This window comes from Myotis yumanensis, unplaced genomic scaffold (assembly GCF_028538775.1).
Source record: "Myotis yumanensis isolate MYYU_CA2020_CCGP unplaced genomic scaffold, mMyoYum1.0.hap1 SCAF_17, whole genome shotgun sequence".
NCBI lineage: Eukaryota > Metazoa > Chordata > Mammalia > Chiroptera > Vespertilionidae > Myotis > Myotis yumanensis.
In genome coordinates this window covers 42,290,840-42,304,979 of record NW_027223768.1, presented here as the reverse complement: position 1 = coordinate 42,304,979, position 14,140 = coordinate 42,290,840, and the positions used below count along the sequence as shown (strand labels likewise).

Below are 14,140 nucleotides of genomic sequence, written 5' to 3'. Positions count from 1 at the left end.
CGGCGGTGCCACCACTCTGGTCACAACGCGAGTGGCACTCACCCAGGGCCATCGCGTCTGCACTGTGCCCGCGCTCACATAGATCACCTCAGGAGTGATGCTCTCTGGGTTTGTTCTGGGCCTGACGACCCTACAGGGTCTGTACTGAGGAGCAGGTATTTCGTTTCTGGCACCGATCTCCTAAAACCCTTGGAATTTCCTGCGCTAAGAGCTATAGAGTCGCCTTCTGCGTGTTAATGAGGTGACCTGGAAAGCCCTAAGTTACCTAAGGAAGGGGGAGGGGAGCGGCTGGAGGTTGGAACCTCCCTCTGCAGCCAGAGGGTCAGAAGTACAGGTAACAACCTGAACTTGGCGGTGGTGTCTGATGTGGCAGGGGTCGTGGGGGGCAATCTTGTAGGACTCAGCCCTTAACCTGTGGAGTCTGATGCTGTTCCCAGTCACACAGGGTCAGGATTGAGTTGAAGTGAGTTGTCTTTAGGATGCCCACCGTTATCTAGAGAACTGTTTGTTAATTGTATGGGGACACCCCCCCCCCCCAAACACACACATTGGAAATTGGGTCTCAGAACACAGAAGACTACTGTATAATCTGTACCTCTTATAGAAGTGCAGTTTGCCAATTAAGTCTCAGCTCCATGCACTTACTGGTGTCGAATCTCCAGCCTCTCACTTACATGTGTTAACATAAAAAACATTCAAACCCGTAAAGAATGTTTGTGAGTTTATTTGAGCCAAACTGTCGACAGTTGTCGGGAAGCACAATCTCAACGTTCCGGAGAATGGCAGGTTTTCCGCCTTGTTTTGTACATCACAATCCAAGGAGGAGACGCAAGTGGGTCACATGAACTCCACTGGTGATGGATTAGGGAGGCGGGAGAAAGCAAAGCGGGGAACCTCTGCGATTGGATAAAAAGTAAAATGATAGACACACACTCCTTTACTTAGGTGCGTGCAGGATAGGGAACAGTCAACAATTAACTCAGTAACAATGAGGGGATTTGTGGCCTCTGCAGGGTGGTGTCTGTGCTTTGACGGGTCCAGGAAAAGGAAAATTACTTTGACATTCCAAGGATATGTTATCGCAGATGCAAAAGGACAACAGGCTCAGTGAAGGTAAAGGTTGACCTTTGTCAGGGAAGATACCGGCCTAGGACGTGACTGCCCACCATCACTGCTTCTAGTTAAAGTTTAATTTCAGACCATCCTGTGTGGTGACTTTAGGTCTCTGAGTTTGCAAGACCGCCATGCAGGCCTCCCCTGAGCTGTCAGGTCAGCATGTGGCCCCTTTCGTCCACACATCCCCCTTTTGGCCATAAATCAATCTGAAGGATGCACTGGTGACCAGCCTTCTGGTTGGATCATGGGCCCCACGGTGCTAGGCAGGCTCATTCCTGGGAATTCTCAGGGGCAGCATTTGTCTTGCTGAACAGGGTGGACCACTGGGGATGGGGCAAGACCATAACCTTAGATGGCACTTAAGGTCGAATTATTATTATTCAAAATAAAAGGCAAGTAAATGAGAGGCAGTCAGATCCTATATGTCCTGGTTAAAAAGTATCTTGGATCATTTCTAATATTTGAGCCACCATGATCCAAGTATTTTTGCTGCTTGTCTTAAGTTTTATTTTTCTGCACCTAGTGTAACATTTACATACCAGGAACAAAAGCAATAATACTAAACCAGTAACACTGATTAGGAACAGAAAATGTCTAATATTAGACAAGGAAGGATCCGAGGGGAACAAGTATCTGCTACTACCCGGAAGTTCTCATTTTCCTTCTGGGCAGTTAGTTTCATCCATTCTTATAATTAGACAATACTCATCTCAAATACTCATCTAGATCAGATCCATATATAACGGCACCAGGGGAGTCATTAGGGAGGTGTTCTTGGAGGGGTTTGTCCAAGATGGTCCTTTGTAATAGATTAGCCTGAAAAATGTACCAAAGCTTATACTGATAGTAAAGACCACCAGTGTGTGGCCAACAAAACATTAACTTCATTATCATAGCTCAGTGGTCGGCAAACCTCGGCTCGAGAGCCACATGCGGCTCTTTGGCCCCTTGAGTGTGGCTCTTCCACAAAATACCACGTGCGGGCGCACGTACAGTGCGATTGAAACTTCGTGGCCCATGCGCAGAAGTCGGTTTTTGGCCTGGGCGAGTCTACTTTGAAGAAGTGGCATTAGAAGAAGTGGGGGGTGCTGGTCGGTCGGGTGACAGGAGACTCGGCGCAGGTGGGCTGCAGGATACGCAGCACGGGGGAGGTACATTGTTTTGAGGTACATTCGCTGAGGTTGACCCCTTCCAACTCTCCCATCCACACTCGTCTTGTACTTGTTTCAGATAGACGAGTGTGGATGGGAGAGTTGGAAGGGGTCGACCTCAGCGAACATACCTCAATCAGATTGAGGACGTTTTTAGCAAAGGCCAGCTTAGGAGTACCTTAATTAAGTTAATAACAACTTACCTACCTATATAGTTTAAGTTTAAAAAATTTGGGTCTCAAAAGAAATTTTAATCGTTTTCCTGTTGATATTTGGCTCTGTTGACTAATGAGTTTGCCGACCACTGTCATAGCTGATAATCAGAATATCATTGTCTAATAGGTGGGAGAGATTAGTAGATACCCAAGTTAAATGTTTTTCATATCTAATAAGGCAGAGAGGTGGATATTGTTTCTACTAGATATATAATTTCAGCATGTAAAGAACAAAAAATATGTAAGATTTTAAAATGTGGCCCATGGGTTATCAGGAGGGTGTATTGAGCTTTGAAAATAATTCATAAACTCCCAATATGTGAAATGCAAATACCTAGAGCATCCCTGGCAGATGCCCCACAGGGAACCATCACTCTGGCTTGCCTGGTGTCCCTGCCTGGACACCTGCTGCCCCTGAGAGGTTCCTGTTTGAACTTGGCTCTGAATCTTTGCAAGTTCCTGTGGAGCAGACTGAAATTTCTGTAACATTCATTTTAACAAAACATATGTATATAAATAGAATATAGTTATTATTAATTTTTATTTGACAAAGCTTCCCACATAATTTCAAGTATATTAAATCTGCCTAATTTAGTTTAAAAATATTTCTTTTAAGAAGAGAAAATAAATCCTTGAGTTATTCCAGAGCCCATTGGAATGACTCAAAGTCATTTCTCAGTTAAAAAGTCTTAAAATTTAAACTTTGGGAAGGTTGTCAAATATACTTAACAAAAGATTACATCATAAATTCTTTGTAAATCTAGGCAAAAACATGTATTTTATAGTAGCAACTCTAAAAGACATTAATCAAACTTAAAATGGTTTTAATATTAAATATTTTGTCCAGACCACAGAATTCTGCTTAATTTAACTATTTAATATATTTTTAAAAAATTAGGCCAGTGAAAGAGTATATCCTAGTAATGCCACAGGGAGTGTGAAGAGTCACCACATATAATACACTGACAAACACATATCATATAAATACCTGTGGATGAAAAAGGAGCCATATGCTAACCTGACAAGCTTAGGGGAGGCCTGCATGGCGGTCTTGCAAACTCAGAGACCTAAAGTCACCACACAGGATGGTCTGAAATTAAACTTTAACTAGAAGCAGTGATGGTGGGCAGTCACGTCCTAGGCCAGAATCTTCCCTGACAAAGGGCGACCTTTACCTTCACTGAGCCTGTTGTCTTCTTGCATCTAAGATAACATCCCTGTGAAATGTCAGGGTAACTTGTAACTTCCCTTTATCCGGACCCCTCAGGGCACAACCAAATGTGCCTGGGCGCTGGGACAGGGACCACAAATCCCCTCGTTGTTACTGGTTAGTTGCTGACTGTTCCCTATCCTGCACGCACCTAAGTAAAGGAGTGTGTGTCTATCACTTTACTTTTTACCCAATCGCAGAGGTTTCCCCCTTTGCTTTCTCCCGTCTCCCTAATCCATCACCAGTGGAGTTCATGTGACCCACTTGCGTCTCCTCCTTGGATTGTGATGTACAAAACAAGGTGGAAAACTGTGATTCTCCAGAGCATTATCCCAATACGTTGAGATTCTGCTTCCTGACAATTGTTGACAGCTTGGCTCAAATAAGCTCACAAACATTCTTGCCGGTTTGATGTGTGTGTGTGTTAATAGACCATACATAAAATTTGAATTTTTTCTTTTTTTTGCAGAGAAAAGTCAATAATTTTTTAAAATAAACTTAAAATTTTTAAAAACTTTTATAAACTCACAACATTTTATGAACCTTTCTACATTTTTCACAAATCTTCTTGCCCATTCAGAAATAATTGTTTTTAGAACAAGTCATTTTCTTCCTTTCCCCTCAGAAATGAATCTCTATACTTATGCCTTCTATTATCACAGCCATTTAATTTCTCCCAACTTAACTTGAACTTTTAACTCTTCAAGAAGCCTCAATTTCCAGTAGTAACCAAATAAAATAAAATGACCAGCATTCCTTACATCGACATCTATTAACATGCTTTAAGCACACTTTCAAGAAACACACCTTCAACAAAGCATAATACATTAAATAACAGCTCAAATCCACTTTGCAGACTTTCTGCAATACAGACACAAGCAGGCGAATTCAAGACTTATCTAGCAATTAGTCTTTCAGTATTTTATGTTATTTCAAAATATCTAGAAATTTAATAACATTAATTAAAATTCACTAATTTAGAAAGGAATGGTTGAAATAAGTTACAGTGATTTTCGTAGGTGGCTATCTTCCAGAGATTTGTATTTTAAAAACGGCCCAGACCAGAGTTCCTGGTATTTGGATCTCAAAGGTTCTGGGACTTTGGTTTTGGAAAGCCAATTATCTATAAGCGTTTTGAGCTGAACAGGGGGGTTTGGGGAATGTGAAGGATTCAGTGGGCTTTGGTACTCTGAGCCCCACACCTCTGACCCTGTCAAGACTGCACTGTAAGCAAGGACAGTACTTTTTCATTCCTCGAGGATTGGCAGATGTTGGGAAAGGACTAACAATTCACCCATTTTGAAATGTTTCTTTCCATTTGAGTAGGTTTCTCTGTGGCTCTGCAGCATTTAGATCCAGTTTACAGGAGCATAGAGCGGAGGCCGCGTCTGGCTCATCAGGGCTCGCCTGTATGGAGAAAACACGTTGATCTCAGAGGCCTCGTTCTCCATTCACTTCCCCGGGAACGGGAAGCAGGGTCAGCCGCAGGGTAGCTTTCCACTGAACGGTGCCAGTACCCGGCCACACCTCTCCACTGCCCACTTCAGAGGGGGCCAGGCTATGCTGCAAAAGAAGATTCGCCTTTTTTCTTGAGGGACCCCCAGTCAATGTCTCCCAGTTGAAGAGTGTGTACCCCAAAAGAAAAGGGGACCCTCAAGGCCCTGTGCCCCGGTTCCCATCTCCAGAGGCATGTGTAGCAAGCAGAGGGTTAGGCATCTCTGCACATCTCTGGGCTGTTTGGGCCATTCTGAGGGGCGGGTCCCCTGTTAAGCCTCCTCTCAGGCTGTCATGGAAGTTAGTCATGAAGAAAAGGCGGTTAGCAAACGTTCGGTCAGTCTCAAGGTTAGTTTCCTCTTGGGAGGTTCTTTTAAAATCATCATTTTCCCTTCTTGGTTCAGTATCTGGTTCATTTAGTTCTAAATGCTTATTACCCGTCTGCAAAAACATACGTGGGCGTCAGTGACGTTAAAAGCCTCTCCCTGTCAGGGGAATTGGAGCCGATTTGACCAGTAAAATCTATGCTGTCCCTTAACGTGCTCCAGTTGAAAGGGGACCGGTCCTGACTGTAAAGCAGCCATTGGTTGGGTAGGTACCCCCACCATTTGTACAGAAGCCTTACTCTGAGGCAGAGGGAACCTGACATGGGCAGGGTTAGTAACAGATAAAGTAGCCCCAGTATCTACAAGGCCCTTAGGAACTTCCCCTTTTATGGTAATTTCAATTTCTCCTAAAGAGTTAGTAAGGAGAAGGGGAAATACCCTCTCATAGTCCTGGAGCAGCCCTATGCTCGCTTCTGTTTTCTCTTTGTAAATCACACTTCAGGTTTTCTTTTTAAACCATCTTTCTTATGGTGACCTGGCTTTTTACAGCAAAAGACTCCTCTACAGTTTCACAGCAGACCTTGCTGAGTAACTCTGTCGCTTGCTCTTAGAAACCAGTGGGTGTTTTAATTGGAACAGGTCAGAATAGCCAGGATCACATGTCCTGACAGTTAAGTTTTTGTGAATCCATCAGGGTCCTGGGTAAAGTCGGGAACAATTGCTGGTTCCTCTCTAGCTGAGACCAGCTTTTCCCAAAGGGAGCTGTTGGAATCCCTCTTCTCATTTTCCTTCAAGTCAGTGGTGGTAGAGGAGCTGGAAGGGAAGGAAGAAGGAGGGGAAAGGGCAAGTGTGGACAAGGAAGCTCAGAAAGGAAGGGGGGATGGGGGGCAGGCATTTATTAGCTTCAGAACACTAGTTATAAGACAATCTCTAAAATTTCTTATTAATTTCTTTGTTTTTGGAAGAATCTTTTTTCTATGCTTTTCTTTAGAAGCTTCTAATTTCCAAATCAAGATATGCTTCCCATATAGTCATTCAGTTTAATGTTAGAGCCGGCATTTTTCTGCAGGCAAAATATTAATGTAGGTACCCAAGGACAACAGCATTTGGGCCATTTCTAAGTTAATGTTTTCTGGTTAAATCTTCCCATTTCTGCAAAGCACTTGCAAGTAAAGGCTTCCTATTGGGAGTATTAAGTGAGGGCTGGGGTCTGGGAGTTTCTAGCTTTGAAAGCACAATTTCCCGTGTTGATATATTATTTTTGGATATCTGCAGTCTGAGCAAATTTCCTAGGGATGTTATGTAGAGCAAGCATGTCAGACTCGAAGGCCAGCACGGGCCAAATAAACAGGTGTAAGTGTTTGTGGGCCACAAAAAAACAAAAGCTTCAATTTTCATAGAAACGTAGGTTTATTTCGATAGAGACATGCTGACTACAAAGGGCTAAAATAAATGAGTTATCTTAACATAAAATAATAGAACATTTTAATAAAAATTAATATTTTCTTCTTGAACATTAACTTACCAGACACTGAATAACTGCACAAATTAATAAGCATAACGCAAATAAGCCTATTTTTCTTGTTCTCAAAAAGCGAAATATTTCCTGTTGCGCACACCAAACATGTCAGTCCAAGACTAATGACGTGGCCATTGGCTGCTAAAATATTCGCTGTTAGTGTTAGTAGAGAGAAATGGTGTGCCTGTGTATAAGGTGTGTAAGGAAAATGAATGCAACACGATTATAGTAATCAGTCATTATCGAATGTTGTAGTTTGTTATTAATAATTATGCATAACAGGATATTGTAAAAATTAAGTTATGACTTTTATTAAAACATTTCTTACATACCGTTATATTGGCTGGGCCGCAAAAACATTCGTTGTGGGCTGCGAGTTTGACATGCTTGCTGTAGTGGGTCCAGGTGTGCTGCCTATGGATTGAGCTCCACGAGGCCCTCACCCCCGAAGGCACATTCAACCCTCTTAGGTGTCTCAGTTTCTCACCTGCTGTCTAAAACAACCAGAAAGGCCGGGGCCCTGCAGACCAAGCCTTATGGGGCCCCGGGATCAGCCAGGTAGTTAATTACGGTTGAGTTGGGGCTTCCCTATGGGGCTCTTGCACAACATGGGAAGGACCTCTGACACCTCCACAAAGATTCTCAGTCACCTAAGGACACCCGAGAACGGCGCTGCAGGGAGCATGGGCCCCTTTATCTTCGGAGCTGAAGGAGTTCAGCTCTCATTTATATAGTGAGGGGTTTGCCCAGACTCTCAGAAAGCAATTCCAATTGAAAAGCCAAAATCAAAACCAGCCCCCCATTTTCCCCTCCAGTCTTGCCTTAGCCTGGGTTCTTAACCTTAACCTTAGTTCCACCTCTAGGATTTAAAAATACAGCACAAATAAAGTCAGACCGTCTCCCAAAAGCAAGGGAAGGTCCCAGATCCAAGAGACAACTCACCCAAGTTCAGCCAATGGGCGGGGAATCAGCGGGCTCAATGGGCCCCTTGCTGGATCCCAGCACCGGGTCCGGGTCCGCAGGATGGTCCCGGGCGAGCTTCTTTGGAATCCTGCCTCCCTATGCCAAGTAATGTTAATGTAAAAACATTCAAACTGTGAAGAATGTTTGTGAGTTTATTTGAGCCAAACTGTCGACAATTGCCGGGAAGCAGGATCTCAACGTATTGGGATAATGCTTCGGAGAATGGCGGCTTTCCACCTTGTTTTGTACATCACAATCAAAGGAGGAGACGTAAGTGGGTTACATGAACTCCACTGGTGATGGGAGGCGGGAGAAAGCAAAAGGGGGAACCTCTGGGATTGGGTAAAAAGTAAAGTGATAGACACACACTCCTTTACTTAGGTGCGTGCAGGATAGGGAACAGTCAACAATTAACTCAGTAACAATGAGGGGATTTGTGGTCTCTGCAGAGGGTGCCTGTGGTTTGAGGGGTCCAGGAAAAGGAAAATTACTTTCACATTCCAAGGATATATCGCAGATGCAAAAAAACAACAGGCTCAGCTTTGTCAGGGAACATACCAGCCCAGGTTGTGACTACCCACCATAAACTGCTTTTAGTTAAAGTTTCATTTCAGACCATCCTTTGTGGTGACTTTAGGTCTCTCAATTTGCAAAACTGTCATGCAGGCCTCCCCTGAGCTGTTGGTAGTAATGTGGCCCCTTTTCCATCCACAAAGCTATGAGAGTTATTTGGCCCTTCCTCTGGGCCGTCCACTCTTCTAAGTCCTTTGTGTTAACTTGTTTAACTCTCAGCACAGCCCTTGATATAGAAACTGTGTTTATCCCCATTTTACAAATGGGCAAAGTGAAGTTGAACGTGGTCAAGTGACAGAGATGGGGTTTGAATGCAGTCTGGTCCCAGAGGCTGGCCCAGGCACGGAAGGGACTTGGACCGGGGTGACTGTGAGGTCCTGGGCGGTCGGGAGGGGTGGTGGGGAGGCGAGGCTGGAGTCCTGGCAGGACTGGGTGTGTTCTGCATCTGAGTATCTGAAAGGACTCAAAAAGGGACTTGAGCTAAAGTTTTGTGGTTTTGTTTGTTTTGCTTTGTTTTTGTGTGTGTGTTGCTGGTTATTTCGAAGGTTGGTTTTTAGTTTAATTATGTTCTTCATTTGGGTGGTGCCGTAGGTAGGGTCCTTGGGAAGCTAACTCTGAGATGTCAGCTATTGCACCAAGACAGTGTTAGGGAGCGCTCTTGATATCCACCCCGTGGAAGGAGGTGAAGGACGGGACCGCAGAAGCCCCGGGCGGCCTCCACCACCACCTGAAGGTGTGGAGGGGGCGTTACGCACCTGTCCTCTCATGGACCTGGAGTGGGTGCCGGCTGCCCTGCTGCATCGCTGGTGGGATGCCTGTCCTTGGGCAGGGCCATGTTCTGCTGTTCTCAGAGGGCTGACAGCCGAGGGCCTTCTTCTGGCAGCAGCCCCAGGGGCTGGGACAGTCATTTCTTCCTGAAGAGAGGTCTACTCCACGCACCAGTGCCCATCACAGGGAGCAAATTGTAACATCTGAGGATTTTAACACGTTAAGCCCCATGTCAGTCACCAGTGACTATACTTTCCGTCTGGAAGACAAAACAGGCTGGGCGCTTAACGTGTTAAAGATAAAGTTAGAGCAGAGGAAGCTAATTGGACAAAAATCAAAGCATTTCATTATCCGCACCCTTTTCTTTTATCCTCACCTGAGGATATTTTCCCATTGATTTTTGTGTGTGTGTGTGAAAGAGTAAAGAGGAGAGGAGAGAGAGAAACATCAATGTGATAGAGATACATTGATTGGTTGCCTCCAGCACACACCCCAGCTGGGGCCAGGGTTGGAGCTTGCAACTGAGGGTACCTGCCCTTGACTGGGATTAAACCCACGACTCATCCGTCCTCGGGCAGATGCTCTACCCACTGAGCCCCGGCCAGACTCCTGATTAAAACCTGAGCAAGAGACTTCCATGTCCTCAGTTTTCAGTTTAGTAAAGTATTTGACTTAATTTCTGTATCTCTTACTACATTTAATGAAATTTGACATTAAAATGTAATGTCAAATATACAGTTACAGGGTAATATTAGAAAGAATTCATAGGTCAAATGGGCCTGACTTAAGAGAATGACATTTTATTACACAGTTTATCTGCATCAGACCAGTGACTTTTCTGAGAAACAGCGTGGTGGATAAAAGTAAGGGAAAGGGGGTGGGAGTGACCTGGGTGCTAACCTCAGTTCTGCCATTTCCAAGTGGGAAGCTGGGCGGGGCCAGCCACCTAACCTGGAGTGAGTTCATTTTCTCATCTGTAAAATGGGGAGGGAAGACTTATCCGATTAATTCACAGTGTTTGTGAAACTAAAATAAATGCACATGAACACAAATGACAGAGAGGGGGAGAAGATAGATAGATGATAGATAGATAGATGATAGATAGATAGATAGATAGATAGATAGCGAGAGAAGACAAGGGGGTTGAGAGGGGGAGGGGCAGGGGAGGGGCTTGAGTGTGTAGAGAGCCTCTAGCTCACCCTTCAGATGAGCAGAGGGAGCTCGGGGTCAAGGCCCTGCTCAGTTATGTGTAAAGGGAAATGCCTCGTATGTATCAGGGTGTTTGCATTTACCTCAGAAGGCAGGGTTCACACTCAAGGCTGCAAGTAAAGCTCCATGAGTTTGAGTGTTGAAACAGGAACGAGAACAGCGTGTGAGGCCCTCACGCTCCCGCAGTCCTGGCCCCTGTGGCTGTAGTGGCGGCTTGGCCCCTCCGTGCAGCCTGCTGCCTGCCTCCCGCCTGCTGTAGAATTAGCTCTGTCTCTCCACCCACCACACACCATCCTTCCCGTTCGGCAGGAGGAGATGTTAGTGAAGTTCCCTGAGCCCAGTTCTGGTCCTAGCTCTGTCTCAGAACCAGCGACGTGACCTTAGGCTTGTCACCTCCGTTCACTGTGTAAAATTGGGTGATAATACTTGTCCTGCTGGTCTGTCACGCTTGTCTCAAGGATCAAGCGATACCATGTATGAGAAACATGCTGAAATGCACCAGATACCCTACAGGTGCTCCTCCTCGGCCCGGCGGGTTTCCTGCCGGGATGTGGAGAAGTTGTGAACCGTGAAGTGCCATTTTGGGGAGCTGCTCTTGACTAGTGGGAATCTAATTAGATTACTGGGAGTCCCGGGGTGAGGGTGGGGTATAAAAAATGAAATAAATTGCATCTGAAAGAAATATTTTATTTCCACTAATAACAGAAGTATTGGCCTGCAATTGTAGCAAAGACATTTGAAGAAGATTACTTAAGATATTGGGGTGAGACTGGCAAGAGCTTGACTCTTGAGTCCCTGCGCCTCGGGGGCTCAGGGCCTTTGCCAGGTGCTGCCCCTCCTGATGGGAGCCTCTCGTCCTAGGCTCGCTGGCACCGGGCAGGGGAGCCGTGTACACTTCCAACCCCGAGGTCAAAATTCCCAAGGATAAACGTGAGTTGGGAGGAGCTGGGGGGGGGGGGGGGGAGCCAGCCAGGGTCCTGTCTTCTCTATTTGTTGCTGCTTCCTCCCACTCACATCGATCTTGTCTGTAGCCGCCAAGTTGTCCTGCTCCTACTCGGGCTTCTCCTATCCCCGAGTGGAGTGGAAGTTTGCCCAGGGTGACATCACCAGCCTCGTCTGCTATAACAACAAGATCACAGGTGAGTCCTGCATCTGGATGCCAGGTCCCCAGGGCCTTCCCACCTCCTCGCTTAGGTGCCTCGGTGTCACGGGCACCAGCTTCTCCCAGCTCTCCAGCGCCCCCTACGCTGGCTCCTCTCCCCGCAGCTCCCTTTGAGGACAGAGTCACTTTCTCGAACACTGGCATCACCTTCCACTCCGTGACCCGGAAGGACACAGGGATGTACACGTGCATGGTCTCGGATGAAGGCGGCACCGCCTACGGGGAGGTCAGCGTCCAGCTCATTGTCCTTGGTATGTGCCAGGTCTCTGTGCCCACTGGGCATGGTTGCTTCCCCCAATGCTGGGTGGGCTCTGCCGAGCCTGGGAGCTCGCTGATGGTGAGGTGCTCTGGGTGGGGACTCAGTCACAGGGAGGCAGGGAGGCAGGGAGGCCAGCGTGGAGGCTGGGGTAGCGCCCTCGTCAGCCACTTTGCCTCCAGGAGCCCGCCCTGCCCTGTGGTCAGCACCTTCTCTCCTTTCCAGTGCCGCCATCCAAACCCACAGTCACCATCCCCTCCTCCGCCACCATCGGGAGCCGGGCGGTGCTGACCTGTTCGGAGGCGGACGGCTCCCCGCCCTCTGAGTACCTGTGGTACAGGGATGGAGCCCTGATGCCTCTGGAGCCCAAGAGAAACCGTGCCTTCAGCAACTCTTCCTACAGCCTGAACCCCAAGACAGGGGAGCTGGTACGGACAGGCAGGCTGAAAAGGGTCGGGACACAGGGGCAGAAGCCCTGAAGGTGGGGAGGAGGGACAGCAGCAAGGCGCGCTGGGCTTTAGGATCCAGAGACATAAAAGGCAGGCACGTGGCTATCCAGCGGGACAGATGGTTTTCTGCCCTGCAGGTCTTTGATCCCGTCTCGGCCTCTGATACCGGAGAATACTCTTGCCAGGCACAGAACGGGTACAGGACACCCATGCTGTCCGATGCTGTGCGCATGGAGGCTGGTGCGTGCGGGCAGGGTGACAGGGGCGGGGCTCAGACCTGGAGGGGGCGCTTGGGGTCTTTTCCTGCTGCTGGACCGTGTAGTTGGTACAGTAAGTGAGCATTCATGTGCCCGACCTCTCATTTGTGTCTCGTAGTGGAGCTGAATGTTGGGGGCATCGTGGCAGCTGTCCTAGTGACGCTCATTCTCCTTGGATTCCTGATTTTCGGCATCTGGTTCGCCTACAGCCGTGGCTACTTTGACAGTAAGTCCTTGGCCTCAGAGGCTCTCCCTCCTCCGGTCCCCATGCTGGGCTCAGCTCCGGGGCGGTGTGGGGGCTGCATGCTGGCTCCCATCTTCCTGGCTGAGCTGCCTGTTCTGCTGACGTGCACAGTCCATTTCTTCTCTTTCAGGAAAGAAGAAAGGGTGAGTGAGGCGCTGTGCCGGGCTCTCCGAGGTGGAGAACATGGATGCGTGTGGTTTGATGCTGAGAGGGGCCCAAGGGAAGGGGGTGGAGGTGGAGGCCACGCCTGGCAGGGAGACATGAGTTTCTCCGGCTCACGGCGGTCTGTGCTGTCCTTTCCCCTCCACCCGCGTCCCCACCCGAGACCTCGTGATTCTGTCCGGTTCTCACTTCTGACCTCAAAGGTTGGCAAGGAGAGGGGCTCGGGTTTGACTGTCCCGTCTTCTGCAGGACCAAGAGCAAGAAGGTCATTTACAGCCAGCCCACCGCTCGGAGCGAGGCAAGTGTCGCCGGGGGAGGAGGGCTCTGGGGCCTGGGTTTGTGTGTTCAGTATATGAACTGAAGAAGATGAGAGGGCCCTGGCCGGTGTGGCTCAGTGGATAGAGCGTCAGCCCACGGACTGCAGGGTCCCAGGTTTAATTCAGGTCAAGGGCATGTACTTTGGTTGCAGGATCCCTGGCCCGGGTGGGGCCTGTGCAGGAGGCAACCAGTGGATGTCTCTCTCTCTCCCATTGCTGTTCTCTCTCTCTCCCCCTCCCTTCCACTCTCTCTGAAAATCAATGGAAAAATATCCTCGGTGATAATTACCCCCCAAAAAAGCAGCAGCAGCAGCAGCAGAAGAAGAAGGCTGGAAAGATTGACGGGTTTCGTTTCCGCAGGGGGAATTCAGACAGACTTCATCCTTCCTGGTGTGAGCCGCCCTGGTCTCGCCGCCGCCGGACTCTGGCCCTGAAGCGTCGTCCACAGGAGGCCTGGCATCTTCCAGCCCCGCGGGCACCCTCTGTCTTCACTGGGATGTGTTTTTAATATCAGCTCAGCCCCCCGCACCCTCCCCTCCTTCCTGGCCCTGCCAGCAGCTCCCTGTTCTCGGAGATGCGGGAGCCCTGGGACCCTCAGCTCCTTCCTCCGACGGCGGACAGTGCCCGAGGTCTAGGGGTGCCGCGCAGCTCCAGGGGTGGTTTGCCGGCATCGGTTTGTTACGCCTCTGCGTCCCTCCCAAAGTGCACACCAGCAGAGGGACCTCCCTGTGCCTGGAGGAGCCCGCCTG

The 14,140-nt window shown here is 48.1% G+C and overlaps 1 protein-coding gene across 1 annotated transcript; it reads left to right on the top strand.

Annotated features, from left to right (window-relative positions):
- The first annotated feature begins 922 nt into the window (after positions 1-922).
- On the top strand, positions 923-13,787 carry LOC138995546 (junctional adhesion molecule A-like). Its single transcript, XM_070396067.1, has 10 exons — positions 923-1,113; positions 11,406-11,474; positions 11,576-11,683; positions 11,811-11,957; positions 12,188-12,390; positions 12,549-12,651; positions 12,787-12,894; positions 13,043-13,055; positions 13,324-13,372; positions 13,752-13,787. The coding sequence occupies exons 1-10, from the start codon at positions 1,074-1,076 to the stop codon at positions 13,785-13,787; spliced, it is 876 nt and encodes a 291-aa protein (XP_070252168.1). The 5' UTR covers positions 923-1,073.
- The last annotated feature ends 353 nt before the right edge of the window (positions 13,788-14,140 follow it).